The sequence below is a fragment of the Herpailurus yagouaroundi genome, unplaced genomic scaffold (assembly GCF_014898765.1).
Source record: "Herpailurus yagouaroundi ecotype Mexico unplaced genomic scaffold, PumYag 163, whole genome shotgun sequence".
Classification (NCBI taxonomy): Eukaryota; Metazoa; Chordata; class Mammalia; order Carnivora; family Felidae; genus Herpailurus; species Herpailurus yagouaroundi.
In genome coordinates this window covers 12,954,743-12,976,409 of record NW_024412404.1, presented here as the reverse complement: position 1 = coordinate 12,976,409, position 21,667 = coordinate 12,954,743, and the positions used below count along the sequence as shown (strand labels likewise).

General features: G+C 51.6%; 1 protein-coding gene across 10 annotated transcripts in view; it reads right to left on the bottom strand.

The window, feature by feature from the left end:
- The window catches only part of CDH23 (cadherin related 23), a 420,227-nt gene that overhangs the window by 18,641 nt on the left and 379,919 nt on the right, over nucleotides 1-21,667 (bottom strand). For 9 of the 10 annotated variants that reach the window (XM_040485294.1, XM_040485295.1, XM_040485293.1 and 6 more), the window contains 10 exons: nucleotides 12,618-12,839; nucleotides 12,185-12,304; nucleotides 11,365-11,545; nucleotides 8,051-8,184; nucleotides 7,296-7,505; nucleotides 6,650-6,757; nucleotides 5,098-5,200; nucleotides 3,625-3,750; nucleotides 3,097-3,300; nucleotides 832-1,290 (listed from right to left, as the gene is read on the bottom strand). In XM_040485294.1, coding sequence (XP_040341228.1) covers nucleotides 832-1,290; nucleotides 3,097-3,300; nucleotides 3,625-3,750; nucleotides 5,098-5,200; nucleotides 6,650-6,757; nucleotides 7,296-7,505; nucleotides 8,051-8,184; nucleotides 11,365-11,545; nucleotides 12,185-12,304; nucleotides 12,618-12,839 — 1,867 coding nt within the window. Of the gene's footprint in view, nucleotides 1-831; nucleotides 1,291-3,096; nucleotides 3,301-3,624; nucleotides 3,751-3,809; nucleotides 3,951-5,097; nucleotides 5,201-6,649; nucleotides 6,758-7,295; nucleotides 7,506-8,050; nucleotides 8,185-11,364; nucleotides 11,546-12,184; nucleotides 12,305-12,617; nucleotides 12,840-21,667 lie in introns of those variants that run through there. The other variant, XM_040485296.1, reaches the window with a different exon arrangement.

Here is a 21,667-nt window from a genome sequence, read left to right as displayed (position 1 = left end):
TAGTATACGAGTGTTCTGATGTCCCCATATTGTCACCAATACTCAATACTGTCCAGCATCCTAATATCTGCTAATTACATATGGAAAACTGTTATCTCACTGCTGTTTTACTGTGCGTTTCTCTGAATAACAATGATTTTCAGCATTTTGTCATAGCCATATTAGTTCTCTGTCCCTCTCTGGGCCTTCCAAGAAGTGTAGTTGTAGGGGTCCCATGTCCCCTTCCTAACTCTCTGGAGTAGCAAAAACATGAAACTTTTGGGGAAATGGGAAAACCATCAAAGTTACAATAATCTGCGTAGATCGTGAAAGATAAACCACAGTTCTCCTTGTTTTGTGATAGTGTAAGAAAATCATCAAGGGTATATGTAAAATTTACAGTGGCCTAAATGACTAGCATACATATGAAGAAAGTGTTCAACCACCTGGGTATTAAAGAAATACACATTAAAACAAGGTATGATTTTCCTATACAACTACAAATGTGAAAACTGAACAGTGTTTATTTAGTACTGGCAAGAGTGTGGTGAGATGGGCGTTCTCATGGAACGCTGGTAGAGTGAGGGAATCTGGAAGGCGAGATGGAGCTGGTCCAAGGAGAAGGAGGAGGAGAGAAGAGAGAGGGAAGGAGCCAGGGAAGGAGCCAGGGAAGGGAGGAAAAAGAGAGGGAACAATGTGGTGTGGGGGTAGGGGAAGAGAGTAGGAGGAGCAGCTGAGGGAAGGGGAGGAGCAGAGGGGGAACAGAAAAAAGGGAGCATCGGGAAGAAAGCAGAGGGCAAGGAGACGGGCAGGGAGTCAGGGGTGGGGTGGGAGGGGAGCAGGCCCTTGTACCTGTGTTGATATTCACAGCAAAGGCATCCTCCTGGTCAGGCACCAGGCGGTCAGTGTCGTCCTTGGCCACGATGCCGATGATGTGGTACTCCAGCTTTGGGTTGAGGTCGCGGTCAATGGCGGTGACGTTGGCAATGACAGTGCCTGGCTCAGCCGACTCCAGCACGCTCACCGTCTGGATGGGGTTGAGGAACTCAGGACGGGAGTCATTGATATCGTCGATAAGGATGGTGATGATGGCCGTGCCTGAGAGAGGAACGGTGCCCCTGTCGGTGGCCACCACTGTCAGCCGGTAGGATTCCTGCTCCTCCCTGTCGATGGTGGCGTTGGCGACACGGATGACCCCAGTGACTGGGTGGATGACGAAGCGGTCCTGAGCCCCAGCTTCTATTCGGTAGATCAGCTCCCCATTGAGGCCACTGTCCCTGTCCGTGGCTGTGGCCTGAAGGACTGAGAATCCTGTGGGGGTGGGTATGGGGAGTGACTGAGCCGAGTGGCTTCTTCCAAAAACCTTATGCCAGATACATTTTTGGTGGTTCCTAAGGGCCCCTCTTGCCACCGTCTTGCCAGTGGTTATCTTTTGTCTGTTTCCCATGTTTGAAACTTTGTAGGTAAATGGTATCTCATTTTATTTCATAGTCTGTGATTGAGAGATTGAAAAATTTGTATTAATTTAACGATTAGTTGTATCTTGTGCAAATTGTCTGCCTTTGACCTCTGTCCATTTATCTGTCAATTTGTACAAATTACATAGTTATGGTAACTGGTGACAGATACCTTTTTCTCAGTTTGTTGTCTCCCTTTCAATATTGGTTGTTATTATTTGGTGTAAAGGAATTTAGTTTGGTATGCATCAAACTATAATATTTTTCCTTTTTTAAGGTTTGTTTCTTGTATGCTTAGAACCTCTTCGTCAGAAATCAGAAAAATATTTACCTAGAGTTTTTCCTTTTATTTGTAAATGCTTTCTACTCTTCTGTATTTTCTCTGGAATGTCTTTAGGTTTCGTCTCAGTGTCTGATAGAGGGTGAAAATCTACACTAAATATTAACAGATATTTTGTACATTAGGTAGGTTTCACAACTGACTTCATTGTGCCCCCCACCCTTGTTTTAAAATATTTGATTTTTAAGTAATCTCTACACCCAGTGTGGGGCTTGAACTCACAACCCTGAGATCAAGAGTTGCATGTTCCACCCACTGAGCCAGCCAGGAGACTTTCACTGTTTCCTTTATTACATAATATTACCTTCTTTAATTGACCAGTATCTGTTTCTGGGTTACTCTGTCCCAGAGTCTTGTATCATGTGGTTTAAAACAAATTTTTTTTAAAGTTTATTTATTTATTTAGAGAGAGAGCATCAACAGGGGAGAGGGAGAGAGAGAGAGAGAGAGAGAGAGAGAGAGAGAGAGAGAGAGACAGACAGACTCCCAAGCAAGTTCTGCATTGTTAGCACGGAGCCCGATGCGGGGCTCAAACCTGTGAACCCTGAGATCATGACCTGAGTGGAAATCAAGAGTCTGATGCTTAACCGAGGGAGCCACCCAGGCGCCCCTCATATCATATGGTTTTAAAAACCTCAGTTTTGTAATACGTAATAATATCTGGTAGGGCAAACCTGTCTTATTTATACTTCTATCTCAAAATGTTCTTATTCTTCCAGATGACCTTTAGAATCAAATATAACCTCCAAACCATATTTGATTTTGCTGGGAATCACATTAATCCTATTTTGACCTTAAAACAGTCAGTTTTAGGGGCACCTGGGTGGTTCAGTCAGTTAAATGTCCGACTTTGACTCAGGCCATGATCACGCAGTCTATGAGTTCGAGCCCTGTGCTGACAGCTCAGAGCCTGGAGCCTGCTTCGGATTCCGTGTCTCCCTCTCTCTCTGCCCTTCCCCTTTATGCGCTTGCGCGCGCTCTCTCTCTCTCTCTCTCTCTCTCTCTCTCTCTCTCTCAAAAAATAAATAAACGTTAAAAAGAATTTAAAACAGTTTTTCCATCCAGGAACACAGATGGAACATATCTTAATAATCTCATTTTACAGATAAACACTGTGTCAGAGCAGAGAATTAAGCGTGGCTTGGTTTTTCTGACTCCCTCTCCAGTGCTCTCTCCAACCCCCTACTGCCCCTCTTTCTTCCCACTGCAGGTGAATTCTGCCTCCAACCTGTGGGGCTCTGATCTCCAAGGACCACTAAGCAGCTCCTGCCTGGGGCCTGGGGCCTGGGGCCTGGGGCCCGGGGCCTGTCCCTTGCTTACCTGGCAGACAGTTCTCCAGCAGGTGGACTGTGAGGGTGGGATGGCTAAAGGTGGGCCAGTTGTCATTGTCATCCAGTATGGTGACCAGCAGGTCGGCTGTGCCATTGAGTAGCCCAATGTCCTCAGCCAGCAGCAGCAGCTCCAGGACCGGGGGTGAGAAGGCTTCCCGGTCAATGATAACACCTGACCTCACCGTCACCACGCCTGGTGCCCGACGCCACCAGCCGGGAGACACAAAGGAAAAGGGGTATGGTGGGGAGACAGGGCAAGAACCAACCGGGAGGGGACGGAGAAAGACAGGGGCATGGTAGGGGAGAGAGAGGAGAGAGGGGCAGAGAAGGCGACACAGTGACTTTCTTCCCCAAAGGCTTAACAACCAGTGGAACGGAGGTTGTGAGGAATGGGGTCTCCATGGGGAGCCTGGATGTCACTAAGAAGGAGGCCCTAGGTCTAGCAGTGGGTCACTCCCACCCCAGCAGAAAGACTTGGAGCCCGGCTCGGAGTGCTGGGGTGGCACAGAGGCCTCACCCGTGCTGTTGTCGATGTCGAAGAGGCCACCCTGGGAGCCCAGCAGCTGGTAGGTCACCACGGCATAGACATCCAGGTCCGCGTCCAGGGCCAGGATGGGCCCATTGAGCACCGTGAGGGGGGTCCCTGGGCCAGGGGAGAGGGGTCACCGCAGGGCCAGTCTGGCCCCCGCCCTCCCCCTCCCCCGCCCGTGCCCCCGTGAGCCATGGCTGACGATGGATGAGAGGGAGGGAGGTGAGGTGGACGGGGTGGGGAAAGCCCTGGGCCGGGCTGCGGCAGCCTTGGCAGACTGACGCAGATGCCTGGGGAGCAGCCTCAAAGCCCTGCTGGGGAGAAAACACAACAGCGGTGAGCAAGCCCCTCCGGCCCGCCCGGAGCGCGCCTGCCTTCCCAGCAGCCTTTGAGGGTCGCTCCGTGGGAGGGTCGGGGGCTCCCTGAGCGTGTGGGCCCTGTCTAGCTATGCGCTTCCAGCCCAGTCTGTCCATACAAGTGTACAAGACGCTCCCTATAGGCGTCTGGTTGTACCCGGCTAGGCACACCCACGAGCGTGCAGGACTTCGTGTTCACGGTCATGAGCACACATGTGCACTGAGCAGGAGCGCTGGCAGGCCTGGGATCCCCCCTGGTTGGGCACCTGTCTGCCTCTGCAAGCGGGCACATTTGCACATGGAATGCACTGTGTAGGCCCCTACCCACGTACCTAGGTGTGTGTGTGCACATGAGCAAGCCCACACGTGTGCCCGGACACGGGCATGTATTGGCACACACATGTGTAAGCGGGTACACAGGCAAGATTAAGAAACAGAGTGGGGACGCCTAGCCGGAGACAGGAACGTCCTACGTAGCTCACCTCTTTCTGATTTAGGACCTAAGCTTTCGGGTCTGGGGAGGCTGGAGGCGGAGTAAGGGGCCCTCCCCGGGGACACAGTGAAAAGGAGATTCTATCCCTCTGAAGGGAGGCGGGGCGGCTCGGTGTACTTGTGTGGGGAGAGGGCTAGGCTGGCCTACCCAGGGCCGCTTGGTCCCCCTCCTCTGATTCCAGGTGCTCCCTGAGCTTCCAGAAGCCTCTAAGATGCCCTGGGCTCCTGGGGTGAGGGAGCAGGGAGGGGCGAGCAAAGCCCCTCCTGGGTGGTCTTCACACCTTAATTGCCCCTCTTAGGGGGTGGTTATGGGGCTGCTTTCAGACTCCTCTGGGGACCAATGACCACAGGTGTCTTTTCCAAGCAGACCTATGGCCTCTTCGGTTGGTCCTCAAAAGATGTGGCAACCAGGGGCCCACCAGCCCCTCAGGGCTGTGCCCCTTCCTCCCTCCATACGCTTGTGCACCTGCTGGGTCTGTGTTCAGCCAGGTGGCGAGGCTGCCTCCCCAGCCAGGCTTCAGCGGGGCCCCTATCAAGTGCAAGGGAGGTCCTCAGGCATCTGGGGCCTGGGTGGTGCCTGCAGCAGGAGTTCCCAGGTGGGTCTGGCACCTACCAGCTGGAGAGTTCTCCATCACCTCTGCCTGGTAGGTGCTCTGGGTAAAGAGGGGATGGTTGTCATTCTCGTCTGCCAGAAAGACCAGCAGCAAGTCAAAATCCTGAGGGAGGCACAAAGGGAGGTTAGGTTGTAGGCCACGTTCTAGCAAAATGCTCCAGTTGGACGGGAGCTGAGAGGTCGGGGGGGGGGGGCGGGTCAGGGCAGAGAGGTAGATAATTAAAAAGCCTACCAGGTCCAGAGACCTGGGTTCAAGTCCCTGATGTGCTAGCAGCTCTCTTGGTGCCCCTGGGCAAATCATTTCCCCTATCTGGGCCTCAGTTTTCCAATCTGGCAAACGGGAATCCTAACTCCTTCACAGAGGTATTGTGAACTGAATGGGATGGATGCGAACAACATTTAATCGTGCTCCATCTGCTGGTAAAGGACTTCAGACAGGAAGATGAGTCTTGGCTTTCAGACCCTGCAGACCTGCCTGATGCCCCAGTCTGGGTTCAAACAAACTCTCACCCAGTGCTGTACCTCCTGCCTTTCCAAAACCACAGTATAGTCCTTACTCAGAACCTCTCCATACCCCTGGACGCTATCTCCATTGCACAGCTGAAGAAACGAAGGGCCGGAGGTGGGGCGGCTATTCAGAGCCACGGGGCAAGCTGGTGGCAGAGTGGGGTGGACCAGCCTCCCCGCTTCCCGATTCCCACCACTTAATGCTGCTGCTTCCAGGGTGATCCGCCCTCCTACAGCACAGGCAGGGAGGGGGATGAGAGCCCGGTGGGCGGGGGTGGGGGGGGGGGAAGAGGAGGAGGTCGGAAGTGAGAGGAGGGAGGAAGGAAGAAAGGAGAGGAACGCCAGATGAGGGGCCTGTGGCTTATGACCACCTCCAGCCGAATGTCTCCTGGGCTTATACAGATGGGGAACCGGAGGCGCAGAATGAGCGGCGCCTTGACCGAGCCAGGCAGCCAGTCAGAAGCAGAGCTGAGATGAGCCAGACCCAAGGACTCTTGGCCAGGGCTCTGCCCCAGACCTCATGGGCTGGGAATAGAGGGCAGACTCCTACCCCCAAAGGGACTGCCTTGAGACACCCACCCCCTCCTGGCAAAAAGACCCAACTCTCTTGGCTTTTGAGGGAAAGCCACCTGGAGTATGCAACCCTCTCAGAACCCCAGAGTATGAGCTTCTGAGTGCAGGCCTGTGTGCACACACAGCTGTGGCGTGTGCCCAAGTAGCAGTGGCGTGGGGAGGAAAGCGGACAGCCGGTGTTGAGTGTTGGCCACGTGCGAGCCACTGGGCTGAGGACTGTATAGACACTGGCTCCTTCAAGTCCTTTCCACAACTTTGGGGCAGGGCTGGTCTTCATTTTGCCGAAGAGAAGGAAAAAGGGATACGAGAGGAAATCTACTTGCCAAAGCCACACGCTCGACGGCAGGCACAACAGGGATTTGAACCCAGCACTCGCGTACTCTAAAACCTGTGCATCTGATCCCCAGGCATACTGCCTGCCACCTCCAGCATGCAGTCCCGCTCCCCGCCCCCCCGTGTCCTCTGGCCTCACCCTCCTGGCTATGCGTGGGTTCTCCGGGTTGTCCTTCACGGAAATGGTCAGCTTGTACTCGGGGATCCGCTCACGGTCCAGTGGCCGGTTCACGGTGATGACTCCTGTCTGGGATGTGGATGGCTGGTGAGCTGAGCAGTGCCCCGTCCCCCACTTTGGGCTCTGGTCCACACTGCTTCACCCGCGGCTCCAGGAATAGCTGTGAATTCTCTCCCTAAATCGCCAGAGATACGGTCTAGAAGGCCATAACGGGCTGGCAGGGTCTTGCCAGAGCAAAAGAGTGAGTCCCCGATGCCCAGGTCTTGCTGTCTCAAAGGGTGGGTCCCCTGAGGGTCCCGTGGTGCTCAAGCTGGTAGGTAATACTCCAAGAGGACGACGGGGACTTGCTGGTGCATCTTGGTAATGAACCAAGAGGAGCTCAGGCTCTGGCTCCATCTCTGCACATGACAAGCCTTGGGGATGACAGGGACCCCAGAGATGGCTTAGCTGGAAATCCAAGATTCCATACCACCCAGAGACGCCCACGTCCCAGCAGAGGGCAGAAGCCTGAGGAGGAGATTGAACCAGGAGGAGCCCAGATAGCGGAGCAGAAAAGCCTCTAGGGCAGGGTCCTCTTTTCCCAGAGGAACCCCGGGGGCCTCCCTACCGTGGCATTGATGGAGAAGGCCCGCTCTCGGTTGCCTGCAGTGATGTTGAAGGTGAGGAGGGCGTTGCACCCGCTGTCAGCGTCACTGGCCAGGATGTGGGCGACGAAGCTGGAGACGGGGCTATTCTCACTGATGGTGATGTTCATGGGCAGATTCAGCAGCACGGGGTCATTGTCATTGATGTCCAGCACGCGAATCCCCACCAGCATCTGGGGCACGTTGGGGAAGAGGAGGAAGTGGTGCAGGATGAGGAGAAAAGGGGGCATGGCGGGGAGGGAGAAGAGAGAAGGAAGAGAAGGTCCTGTTAGACACGGTGGCGGAGGCGGAAGGGATGGGTGAGTTGGGGCAGGAGAGTCAGGGCCATGGTAATTGACAAAGGAAAGGTAAAGGTGGTCGCGGAGAAGGGAGAAGACGAGGAAAATGATAATAAAAAAGGCAAGAGGATGAAAGTGAGGATAAGAAGCAAGCAGAATGGGCGAAGGGGCAGAGATGGGGCAGAGGGCCGGGTGGCGATGGCAGAGTGACAGGTGCGGAGGCCGGGCTGTCTGGGTGGGCAGAGCTCTGACTGGCCAGGACCGCCAGGCCCCAGTGAGCCCCACGAGGCACTGGCAAATCCGGTGGGGGCCCTGAGGGTCTGGACTGGCTCCCGGTCAGCCTGTGGCCTCTGGGTACAGGGTGGGCATTTCTAGAAATCTCTATGGACAGTGAAGGGGTCAGTGAGGGGAAGCCAATGGAATGGGGCCCCAAAACTCACCGTGGAGCTAAGTGGAGGCACCCCTCTGTCGCGGGCACAGATGGTCAGGTTGTAAAAGGCAATGGTCTCCCGATCCAGCTCCACGTCCTTCCGGACACGCAGCACCCCCTCCACAGGAGAGATCACAAACTCGCCTGGGTGTTGCCCAAGGGAGGTGGAGTTAGCTGGGAATGGCCAAGAGCTGTGGAAAGCCCAGGCCTCTCCCTCCTTTCTCCAGCGAACCTTCCTCAGCGGGGGTGGGGGATAGCTGGGCTGGGTCCTCCTGTGTCCCCTGCTTCCGATCCACAGGGAACCTCGCTTGGGCTGGCCAGGGCGGGAGCAAGGGGGACAGAGAACGGCTAGGGTGCAGGTGCTCACGGGCCCGCTTATAGCCCAACGTGCCTGAGAGGCCAGGCTGGTTTCTTTCCCCGGGCCCCATGCAGGGCAGGGACTGACCCTGAGTAAGAGGGTTGTGTTGAAAAAGTGGGGCCCCTTTCTACACAAGCACCCTCTAACCACCACTGGCCCAAATCACTATTGACCAGAAACTGATTAGCGAGGGTCTCGGGTACTTTGCAACGTGCAATGTCTTCCAGATGCCATGTCTCGGAAAACCGGATATTGGGGACTGAAGGAACGCCTTGCTAGGGGTGAGGCACCGAGGCAGGACAGAGCGGGAGGGTCTGAGGGCAGGGAAGCCCCCAGCTGCTCTCCCTACAGCCCTGGTATCGAGCCACAGCTGGTGTGCTGTGTGTGGTGTGCAGAACACAGGGTTCTGCCAGGTCTGGGGCCACCCCGTGGCCTCTAGTCAGACCTGACTTCTTTTCTCTGATGTTCTGGAAAACCCTCAGCTGGCCCTTTGGCTTCCGTCCTTATTTTGGCTTGGCTGAGGGGGCAGATGTCTGAGAGGGTCTACAGCAAGAACCTCAGATCCTCAGGCTGATGTGGAAGGGACCTCAGAGACCATTGAGTGTCGTTTGGAAAATGAACTGAGAGCCCAGAGATGCGTGACGACTTTTCTAAGCTCCCATAGCAGTTCTCGCCAGAACCAGTATTCAAATCCAGGGCTCTGGGTCTCAGCCCGCTGCATCCTGGGACGGCGGTCTTTCCCGACACCACCATCAGAGTGGATCAGGGCAGGAGGTTTGGGAGGGAGGGGTGAGGACGGAGAGCGGTTGGAGGGGAAGGGTGGAGGGGAGCAGGTGGGAGCCCAGGTGGACAGAAGAAGGAAGGGCAGGGAAGGCGATGGAGAAGATGGGCAGAGGCGAGCATGAGGAAGGGGGGCTGCCTCTGTGCCCTCCCCCGGGACCTGGGGACAGAGAGAAAGCTACTTCCTTTCACTTTCCCTTTGACACCTGGGGGAAAAGGCCCAGAGCGGGGCACTGACTTGCTCTGGAAACACAGAGCACAGGGGCATGGCGAGGGTGAAGGCCCAAATGCCCAGCCATTCCCTCTCCCTACTCTTTCCACCCAAACTCACCACCCCTGCCTCTCCAACTGCAGTAACAGCCCTCTGTGGCCCACCTGCAGCCTCACAGGCCGCCCCCTCCTAGAGAAGTGGAAACTGGTTGGAGCCGGATTTCCTGAGCCTGATACTCCAAGGGCTCATGAGAACTGGGGATTCCCTTTCTAGGGGTTTCCCAGCCCTGTCTCAGCCCCTTGACCATGTGCGAACAGATGGCCTGCTGCCCGCTCTCCAAAGCCAGCTGCCCTCTTGAAGGAAGGAAAGGGATCCTGAGAACTCGGGGCGGTGGGGGGGGGGGGGGGCAGGTCTAAGGCTCTGGGGGACTGGGCCCAGGCTAGACCTCCATGAGATCAGCTCGAGGAATGAAGATCAGGGAGGTGGGCGGGCCAAGGGCCCCCACACTACAAATTATCCTCAGTGGCTTGGCCCCAGGGAACTTCATGCCATTCTACTCCTTTCGGAGATAGGGGTTAAAAGCAGAGACTTTCCGGGGCGCCTGGGTGGCTCGGTCGGTTGGGCGTCCGACTTCAGCTCAGGTCATGATCTCACAGTTCGTGAGTTCGAGCCCCGCGTCGGGCTCTGTGCCGGCAGCTCGGAGCCTGGAGCCTGCTTCAAAATTCTATGTCTCACTCTCTCTCTGCTCCTCCCCTGCTCATGCTCTCTCTCTCTCCTTCAAAAATAAATAAAAACATAAAAAAAAAAAAAAAGCAGAGACTTTCCATCTGCATCCTGACTTCACTACTTTGTGCCCTTGGGCATGGTTACTGGGCCCTGCCTCGATGTCCTCGTATGGAAAATGGGCCAATAAAGAGGTGCCACTTGCAGGGGTGAGCTGGGGCTAGACAAGGCCGGGTCCCTCTCGTATGTGCTGAATCCGTGGCAGGTCTTGGTATCATTAGGGGGACGCCGAAAGGAAGGCCAGGCAGTCCTCTGAAGGAAGTGGGGCTTTCAGGGAGGATGAGGGTGTATGAAGGGTCTGAGGAACGGGCTTGACTGACAGCTGCAGGTCCCACATCCACCTTCAGGTCCTGAATCAGTGACGTTCATTGCCTGTGTCTTCCAACTGGAACGCATGCTCTAGAAGGGCGGGGATTTGGGTCTCTTGTGTACCGTACTGTATCCTCAGCACTTGGCATATGATTGGCATATGGTAGGTGCTCAATAAATATTTGTTGCGTGATCAATTAAAAATCAGGATGTTTCGCAAAGATTTGGACTTCTGGCTTTTCTTTTGAAGATGGGAAGACCTGGCCTCTCTGGGCCCGTATTTTGACATGGCCACGCTGGCAGGAGCTGAGCTGCAGGCTGTTACAGCCCCCGCTACTCCCTACTGTCTTGCCTAGACCCCTTCTCCCATGTATGTCTCCTGCCCGACACCAGCAGGCATTTAAATTTGGAATTCCTACTCTATGGAAACGAGTGGAAACTGACTTGAGGAACCTCTCTGGCCAGGGCAAGCTTTGCTCTTCACCCCAGGACAACCACTGAGGTAGCTGTGAAGGCTCTTCATGGTAACAAGATGTGCAGAAAAGTCTGGGTGCTGAATGCATCTAGGGGGTCCTGATGGTTTGGGGCAAGGATATTCGTCCTCCCTCCGTGCTGGAGTTATGTCTCTGGGTATGACACAGGGGCATTTTCTATCTGATTCTCAAAGGGGTCTCTGACCCTCCAAGGCTACCAGTCTCTGTTCCCAGATTTCAGAATGTTCTCACATATCCCGATGAAGAAGGGGGGGGAGAAGAGTATTTCCACCATCTGATGGGTGGGGGAAACTGAGGCCCAGAGAGAGCAAGGCCACAGCTCCTAAGTGAGGTGGGGGAGAGGCCCCCGGATTGTGCCGCCCTCCACACCCGGCTCAGGCCCCACTCACCCAGAGGGTCTCCGTCCACGATGCTGTATTCCACCTGCCCGTTGGGGCCCGAGTCCTGGTCATGGGCCAGGAAGGTCCACACTCGGGGCCCCGGCTGGCCCTCGGTGACGTCAAATGGCCCCTCGTAGTCTCGGGGGAAGGTGGGCACATTGTCATTGATGTCGTTCACGTTCACAAGCACCTGAGATGGTGGATAAACTTAGCTGGGGCTGCATCCCAGCCAGCCCTGTGCTGAGCTCAGTTCTCTCATCTGTGAAGTGGGGCTGATAACCCTGTCTCCTCGGGTTGATGCCAAAACCCTCAGGGATCGTGGATGGGGGAAGGCCTTTTAAGCTATGTCTGTGGATGAGTTACTATCATTGTTAAAGCCTTTATATGGGCTTCATCATCACATTATTAATAGTTACGCTCCAACCTTTATTTATGGCTGCACTGTGGTCATTCCCCATGGTCTCATCTGTCCCTCCCACACCCTGACAGTTTTATTATCTCCCTTTTATGGAGGAGTGAAGCGAAGCTCAGGGAGGTTAACTGACTTGCCCAGCGTCACACAGCTAGGAAGTGGAGAGCAGGGGTAGGAGCTTCTGTTGGTTTGGCCAGAGTTTGCGCTCTTCCCATGAAGGGGAGGAAGGCAGGTGTCACGATCTGTCTGATAGATGCAGCCACACAGAGAAGTTCAGTAAGACCCTCAGTCACACATCAAGTTCGGCTCGGTTGCCAAGACCAGGATAGGGCTCTTGGATTTAGGTGTTTCTCCCGGGACAATCTTTCTGGGCCCTGTCCTCCCCAAGTTGAGGCTCGGTCCCACCCGCCCACCCACCGTGGTGGTAGAGGTGAGGCGGTGAGATAAGATGGGGCACTGGTCCGTGGCAGTGACCATCAGAGTGTAGCGGCCATGGCTAATCTCATAGTCCAGCTCCTTGGCAGCACTGATGATGCCCTGGGGGGATAAGAGAGGGGCCAGGGTGGATCAATGGGTGGTGGATCTGGGGCACCCCGGGGACCAGCTTCTTCATGCGGTCCCCTCAGACCACCCCAGGAGGCATGTTCTGACATCCCGGCCAGGATGGGGAACCCTTGTTGCCATCCCACCCAAGCTTTGCCTCCTTCTGCATTGGATGCCCCCCCCACCCCCAAGTTTCCTCCAGACTCCCATCTTTGCTTTGCTCCCATCTCCCATGATGTCACTAAGGTCCCTTCTAACCCCTTTAGCCAGCTGAACCTCCTCCTAAACCCCGCCATCAGCTGCTGACCGTGTGTCTGTCGATACGGAAGGTGTTGATGATGTTGCCTGCGACAATGGCGTAGTTAACTGTGCCATTGGGCCCCTCATCCAGGTCTAGTGCCTGGATGGTGATGAGGCTAGCATTGATTGTGTCTGGGCCCTCGTCCAGTAAGATCTCGTAGTGGGGCTGCTGGAACACAGGTGCATTATCGTTCTCATCCACGATGGTCACGTACACATGAGTGGTGGCCTGTGGAGAAGAATACGGTCAGGTTCCTCGCTCAGTTGGGTAAGACGGTTTGGCCAGTGGAGCCAGCTGGATGTTCTCCTAGGCTGGGATCACTTAGCGTGATACAATATGGTGAGAGAAAGAGAGAAGGATGAGAGGGTGGAAAGTCACAGGCTGGTAGAGGAGGAAATCACAGAGGCTACCAAAAGCCAAGCTAGGTAACTGTTTAGGTCCAAGATGGCACTTACATCACTGCTCCTTTGTCTATGCCCATGACAGACATCACTAATCAATTGTGGCACTGCTGAGATGCAACTTCATAATCCTTGTCAGCACAGCGATCTAGTGATTCAAACTGACATATGAGATGAAGCCCAGTAACCAATCCCCTAGCCCACAGCTTTGTTTGGGCCAGGGCCTTACTGATCCTGGGCTTCCTGCTAGATCACGAAAGTTAAGAATGTGATGTTCTCAGCCCAATACAATATTAAAATTCACCCACCGTTCACGTAAATGGAAGAGATATCTAATTTCAGCATGTTTAAGAAGAAAGACATTGGGTTTGGGGCAATTAAATTGGCAGAACTTGTTGAACCGTGAAAAAGAAAGCTCACAGAATATGACTTCACTGTAAGAACATTTTCTGCAATATGCTGTCCTGTAATTGGCCATTTCTGGCTGATGCTTGGTCTAATAAGACCACACAAAATATCCAGCCAGCTGGAACTCAGTGATCAGCGCTCAAGAAACAGAGAGAAATTATTGATGTGGCACTTTACAAGCAGAGTACATAAATGGGAGAAAGAAATTAGCCACGTGCTGGTATTCTCTGTTCCTTGCACTGCCCCCCTTCCTTTTTCTGCTTCCCCACCTGGGAGGATGTTCCCTGTAGACTGTTTCATCTGGGCTCCTTTGCCATGTAGCTTCCAGAGGGGTTTTAGAAACAGGAAGTCCTGGAAAAAGCCAGGAGGAGGGAAGAAAGAGAGGTGAGGGCATTTCTTCCACACTCCTTCCTCTCCTCACTGCAGTTCTGCCAGTGGCTGTGTTTTTCCGGCTGGGTGGCCCTCCTTCCATGGCTCTAGCTGGGCTCATGTCACCTCACCTCCTCTCATTGTCCTTCTGGATGCATGGGTGGTAGCTGCTTCCTGCAGTTGCTGGTCTATGGGTGCTTCACCAGCCCTCTGTACATAGTCCCCCCTTAAACTTGCTTCAGAGGAGCCCTAAGTGTGCCATCTGTTTCCTGCCAGGACCCTAAGACAAACCATAATCAGTGACTAATAGAAGATAATAAGGTTATAATAATGCAAAAATGCCTGGGTAGAGAGACTATGACTAGGCCATTGCCAAGGCCAGAGAATAGAAAGCAGGTGATACAAAAAGCTGGATGGAGACAGCTTGTGTACATCTTTTTTTCTGGGGCTTTGAAACCTACCTTGGGTGGCTCTGGAAACCCCTGTGGGGAGACAGACAGAGAGCAGTAGACCTACAGCCGAGAAGATTGTCACTGCCTCTGAGGAGGCAATGGGTTCACTGAGCAGCTATGGAGCTGGGAGAGGTGGGGGTCATGTGGTTGCTAAAATTGTTTCCCAAGCAGGTAGGGTTGGCAACCTTGAGATAGAGCTCTGTGACCTTGGGCATACCACATCTCCTTTCTGGACTTTTTCTGTTAATAAAGAACCTGATTTTATATCTAAAGTCCCTTCCAGTTCAAGCGTTCTGGGGTTCTGGTGTGCTGTCATAAGTCATGTGGAATAAATCCCACTATCAGGGAAGCATTCATCTGGGTCTTAGAGTCTCAGTGAATCTTTTTATTTTTGTTATTTTTTTTAAATTTATTTTAGAGAGAGAGAGACAGAGCGTGAGCAGGGGAGGGGCAGAGGGAGAGGGAGACACAGAATCAGAAGCAGGCTCCAGGCTCTGAGCTGTCAGCACAGAGCCTGACACGGGTCTGGAACTCACGAACTGGGAGATCATGACCTGAGCCGAAGTCGGACGCTTAACCGACTGAACCACCCAGGAGTCCCTATTTTATTTTTATTATTATTATTTTTAAAATTTATTTTTGAGAGAGAGAGAGGGTGAGAGAGACATACAGAGCGTGAATGGGGGAGGGGTAGAGAGAGCGTCAGCTCAGAGGCTGACGCGGGGCTCGAACCCACAAACTGGGACATAATGACCTGAGCCAAAGTTGGACGTTCAACCAACTGAGCCACCCAGGCACCCCTCGATGAATCTTTATTAAAACAGTAATCACACACAGAGGGGAAATGCATTATTTTAACATTTCTCAAACTTTTCTACCGGAGTGGAGAGAGCACTTGCACCGACTTTGAGGTATACTCTGAAGTGTCTGTCTTAAGAAGGAAATACCTTCAAAGGGGTGCCTGGGTGGCTCAGTCAGTTAAGTGTCCGACTTGGGCTCAGGTCACGATCTCATGGTTTGTGAGTTCGACTGTGCTGACAGCTCAGAGCCTGGAGCCTGCTTCAGATTCTGTGTCTCCCTCTCTCTTTGCCCCTTCTCCGCTCACACTCTGTCTCTCTCTCTCAAAAAATAAAATAAAACATTCAAAAAAGAGAAGGAAATACCTTCACAATCTCTCATGTTATCTTTGAAAGCTCATACAGATTTTACAGTCTTCTCCATAATGTGTTTGTGTTAGTTTTCATTAACAATAGTGGTAGGGATTTATGTCCCCAACATAGAAACACCCAAATGTATAAAACAAATATTAACAGGGGTGCCTGGGTGGCTCAGTGGGTTAAGCGTCCGACTTCGGCTCAGGTCATGATCTCACGGTCCGGGAGTTCGAGCCCCGCGTCGGGCTCTGTGCTGACAGCTCAGAGCCTGGAGTCTGCTTCAGATTCTGTCTCCCTCTCTGACCCTCCCCCATTCATGCTCTGTCTCTTTCTGTCTCAAAAATAAATAAACGTTGAAAAAAAATTAAAAAAAAAAATCTAAGGGATAAAGCAAAAACAGTCCTAAGAGGAAAGTTCATAGTGATACAGATGTACTTCGGAAAACAAGAAAACATCCCAAATAAACAACTGAACTTTATACCTAAAGGGACTAAAAAAAGATCAATCAAAGCCCAAATTTAGTAAGAGGAAGAAATAAAGATCAGAGTGGCAATAAAATGAAGACTAAAAAACCCAACAACAGCAAGATCAATGAAACGAAAAAACTAGAAACGTGCAGCCTTTCAAGATTGAATCATGAAGTAGAAAATCTGAATAGACCGATTACAAGTAATAAAAATGAATCAGTAATTTTAAAACTCCCTCCAAACAAAAGTCCAGCACCAGACAGCTTTGCAGGTGAATTCTGCCAAATATTTAAAGAAGTGTTCGTAGTTGTCCTTCTCAAATTATCCTAAAAAAATTGAAGAGGAAGGAATGCTTCCAAATTCCTTTTTTTGAGGCCAGGAGTACCCTGATATCAAAACCAGGCAAACAGACCATGAGAAAAGAAAATGACAGGCCAATATACCTGATGAACATAGATGCCAAAATCCTCAATTAGCAAACCAAATTCAACAATACATTAAAAGGATCACACACCACAATCAAGTGGCAATTATTCCAGGGATGTAAGAATGGTTCAACATCCACAGATCAATCAACCTGATACACTACATTAGCAAAATGAAGGATAAAAATCATATGAAAACCTCAATAGATGCAAAAAGAGCATCTGACAAAATTTAACATCTATTTATGATGAAAACTCATAACAAGGTTGTATAGAAGGAACATACTTCATCCTAATAAAGGCTATATATGACAACCCCACGGCTAATATCAGTGGTGAAAAGCTGAAGGCTCTTTTCCTCTAAGGTCAGAAATAAGACAAGGATGTCCACTCTTACTGCTTTTATTCAACCTATATTGGAAGTCTTAGCCACAGCAATTAGACAAGAAAAAGAAATAAAAGGCATCCAAACTGGGAATGGAAGAAGTAAAACTGTTACTATTTGCAGATGACATGATACTATATAGAGAAAACTCCAAAGACTCTACCAAAAAAACTATTAGAACTGAAAAATATATTCAGAAAAGTCACAGGATACAAAATGAACATACATAAATTGTATACTAATAACAAGTTATCAGAAAGAGAAATTAAGAAAACAATGCCATTTACAATTACATCAAAAAGAATAAAGTACATGGGAATAACTTTAACCAGAGTCAAAGACCTGTACTCTGAAAACTTTAAGACTGATGAAAGGAATTGAAGATGACATGAAAAAATGGAAAGACATACCATGATCATGGATTGTAAGAATTAATATTGTTAAAATGTCTGTACTACCCAAAGCACTCTACAGATTCAATGTGATCCCTATCAAAATACCAAAGGCATTTTTCACAGAACTAGAAGAATCCTAAAACTTGTATGAAACCACAAAGACCCCAAATAGCCAAAGCAATCTTGAGAAAAAAGAACAAAGCTGGAGGTATCATCCCCAAGGTTTCAAGCTATACTACAAAGCTATAGTACTCATAATAATGTGGTACTGACATAAAAACAGACACAGAGATCAATAGAATAAAACAGAGAGCCCAGGAAAAAAACCCGTGCATATGTGGTCAATTAATCTATAACAAAGAAGGCAAGAGTATACAGCGGGGGCTACTGGGTGGCTCAGTTGGTTAAGCCTCTGACTTCAGGTCAGGTCATGATCTCATGGTTGGTGAGTTTTAGCCTTGCATCAGGCTCTGTGCTGACACTGCAGAGCCTGCTTGGGATTCTCTCTCTCTCTCTCTCTCTCTCTCTCTCTGCCCCTCCCCCACATGCTCACTCACTCGCTCTCTCAAAATAAATAAATAAACTTTAAAAAAGAATATACAATGGGAAGAAATTTAACATGGATTAAAGACTTTAATCCATAAAATACGGCCTGGAACCATAAAATTCCTAGAAGAAAACATAGGCAATGAGCTCTTTGATATAAGAGCAACACTTTTTTTCTTTTTAAAATATGTTCATTTATTTTGAGACAGAAAGAAAGAGAGTGGGAGTGAGGAAGGGGTGGAGAGAGAGGGAGAGAGAGAGAGAATCCCGAGCAGGCTCTGTGCTGTCAGTGTGGAGCCTGAGGTGGGGCTCAATCTCATGAACTGTGAGATCATGACCTGAGCAGAAATCAAGAGGCAGCCGCTTAACTGAGCCACCCAGGTGCCTCTCTCTCTCTCTCTCTCTCTCTCTTTCCTTCTTTCCTTCTTTCTTTCTTTCCTTCCTTCCTTCCTTCCTTCCTCCCTCCCTCCCTCCCTCCCTTCCTTCATCTCTCTTTCTTTCTTTCCCCTCTCTCTCTTTCTTTTAAATGTTTACTTAGCAATTTTTATTTTTTTGGCTCAGTCTCTTCGGACGAGGGCAACAAAAGCTAAAATGAACAAACGAGACTATATCAAACTAAAAAGCTTTTCATGCAAACCATCATCAAAACAAAAAGACAACTACCGAATGGGACAAGATAATTGCAAATCATATATCCAGGAAGGGGTTAATATCTAAAATGTAGAAAGAACTTACACTACTTAGCAAAACAAATAACCCGATTAAAAAATGGACAGAGGGCCTGCATAGACATTTTTCCAAAGAAGACATACAAATGGCCAACAGGCACATGAAAAGATGCTCAACATCACTCGTCATCGGGGAAATGCAAATCGAAACCACGATGAGATATCACCTCCCACCTGTCAGAGTGGTTAAAATCAAAAACACAAACAGTAAGGGTTGGTGAGGATATAGAGAGAAAGGAAAGCTCGTGCGCTGTTGGGAATGTAAACTGTGGAAAATGGTATGGAAGTTCCCTTAAAAGTTAAAAATAGAGGGGCGCCTGGGTGGCGCAGTCGGTTGGGCGTCCGACTTCAGCCAGGTCACGATCTCGCGGTCCGTGGGTTCGAGCCCCGCGTTGGGCTCTGGGCTGATGGCTCAGAGCCTGGAGCCTGTTTCCGATTCTGTGTCTCCCTCTCTCTCTCTGCCCGTCCCCCGTTCATGCTCTGTCTCTCTCTGTCCCAAAAATAAATAAACGTTGGAAAAAAAAAATTAAAAAAAAAAAAAGTTAAAAATAGAACTACCGTGTTAAAAATAGAACTACCATATGATCCAGTAATTGCACTCCTGGGTGTTGATCCAAAAAATACAAAAACACAAATTCAAAGGGATCCATGCACTCCTATGTGAGCAGCAGCATTGTTCTACAACGGCCAAATTATGGAAGCAGCCCAAGTGCCCATCAATAGATGAATGGATAGAGAGAGATGGGGTCTATAGACACAATGGAATATTATTCAGCCACAAAAAAGAATGAAATCTTGCCATTGTGAAGACATGGATAGACCTAGAGAATATTATGCTCAGCGAAACGTGGTAGAGAAAGAAAATACAGTAGGATTTCATTTATATATAGAATAAAAAAACCGCAAATGAACAAACAAAACAAAATGGCAACAGACTCATAGATACAGGAAACAAACGGCTGGTTACCAGAGCAGCGAGGGCGGGCGGGGGCAGGTGAAACAGGTGAAGGGGATGAAGGGGTACAAACTTCCACTTATAAAATAAATAAGCCATGGGGACGAAAAGCACAGCAGGGGGAACACAGTCGATAATATGCTAACAACGCTCTATGGTGACGGATGGTAACTAGACTTATCATGGGGATCATTCCATAATGTATAAAATACTGAATCACTACGATAGGCACTTGAAACGAATACAATATTGCAGGCCCATTATGTCAATAAAGGGTGTGTGCCTCAAACATTTGAGAAAAGGTGACCGTCTAGGGAAGCCACCGTGTTCACTTCTTGGCTCTGCACGGTCCTGGATGCAGCCACGAGCACGCGTCGCCGGCCAGGAGCCAGCATGGAGCCCTCCTGAGACCCCCCGAGATGCCAGCGGGAGCCCAGGAGCGCCCCCTTGCAGGGAAGGAGCGGCAGTGCTGACATTTCCCACTTCCCCAGGATCCCAGAAGGAGGTCTAGCCATCACGCAGGCTGCGGGGGCTGGGAGAGGGGGCTGCCCCACACAGCCCCTTCTCTCTGTGACCGGGCCTGAACCTAGGAGGAAAAGGTGGGTGAGGAGGAAGTCAGTGACCCAAAGGCCCTCTCAGCTGAGTCCTTCCTGCCCTGGCATTGAGGCAACAGTGCTTGAGGTTTCTGGACTGTGCCCACACCTTGAGCAATGCCTCTGTATCTCACTCTGATGCAAGCCCAGGAGGCTCACTAGTGGACCTTGTGGGGGCAGGGGAGTGGAGGACAGGGCCACTGGGCCCTGCTCAGGTGTCCTAGCTCACTGGGGGAGGGGTTTCCCTCCCACTAATCCCAGGCTCTCTTTATCCACCTTCTAGACCCGGGGGCAGCAGAAGTCTGGTCAAGGCGGTCTGGGTGAGGCCAGGCCAGGTGCTCTAGGGTCTCACCCTTCAGTGACCCCACCTCACCTCTGTCAGAGGCTGGCCAGGGTGGGAAGAGGGCCCAGGATCTACCTGATTTCAATCGGCTTTCTACCCACTGTGGGTGGAAGAACTCATACTCTGCCAGCAGGAAAGGCCCTGGGTTGTCTCCCCAAGTGGGGTCACAAGGTCAGGATCACGATAAAGGCCCCCATTCTGTCCTGGCAGTCTCTGGGGCTCCCATCTCGGGGGGGGGGGGCCTGGGCCAGGGCAGTATCACGTAGCAGTAAAAGCATGATGCCTGCCTTCCAGGAGTGAGGACAGAGCTCCCAGAGAGCCTCTGACTAGGATCGGGACACCCACGGGGCACCCAGAATTCCTGGCTACTTTCCAGTTCCTCTATTCTGATTCCCAACCCAGATGGACTCTGGCTGTCCTCTGTCCTTCGGCCTGGGGGTCGCGTGAGCTCAAGACCCCTCATGGCTCAGCCAAGCCCCTGGAAGCTTCAGCAAGGCTGGGGTACAATGGAGGCCCTAGTCCCCCACTGCTCACAGTCTAGCTCGGGAGGGCGGATCAGCCCGGGTGCGGATCAGCTGGTTGGCAACTGAGGCGTGATCGCTGAAAGGGGTGTAGGCAGTGAGGCCTGGAGGGGTGCCCGCCGGGGAGCTCAGGACGCTTCGTGAAGGGCAACGACTTGAGTGGAGCCCTGAGGGAGAGGGGAGGAGGGAGACACCAGCAGAGGCGCCAGCGCTGGCTGGGGGTGCAAGAGCAGAGGACTAGAGGCGGAGGGCACGACTGTCCTGTGGATGCCTGGGGTACAGGGAGTGAGAGCGGGTGCAGGGTGGAGAGGGTTGCCGGGGCCTGGTGGGAGAGGAGCCGCGACGATTTGCTATAGGACACACTACGAGAGGCACGCACACATGCACCCGTGAGGACGTGCCAAGCCTGTCGTGTGCTCCTGCACCTGTGCCTCATCTGCGTGCGTGCGTGCGTGTGTGAGCGTGTGTGCACGCACCTGTATGCATCCGCAAGGGCACTGCAGGTTCTGGAATCTACAGCCAAGCGTGCTCCAACTTGCCTAGCCCTTTACAAAAGCTAGCTTTCTTTTCTCTTTTCTTTTTCTTTGCTTCCTTCCTTCCTTTCCCTCTCTCTTTCTCTCCTCTCCTTTTCTTCTTTCTCTTCTCTCTCTCTCTCTTTCTTTCTCACACCAGGCCCTGAGCTGGGCTAGAGGGTACTGGGGACAAAGGCCGCTGGGGGAGGTCAGACACAACCTATGATGATTAGGCAGGCTGCTAAGAGGTAGCGCATTTCTCAGGCTGTGCGACAATACCCATCCTCTCCAGAGGGGAAGGGGAGAGAGGAGAAGAGACTTTAACACTGGCAGTCAAGTGCAGCTGACCCTGGGACGTGGGCTGCCTCCCCTACCTACAGGGCCCGGTGCCCTGTGAGTCAG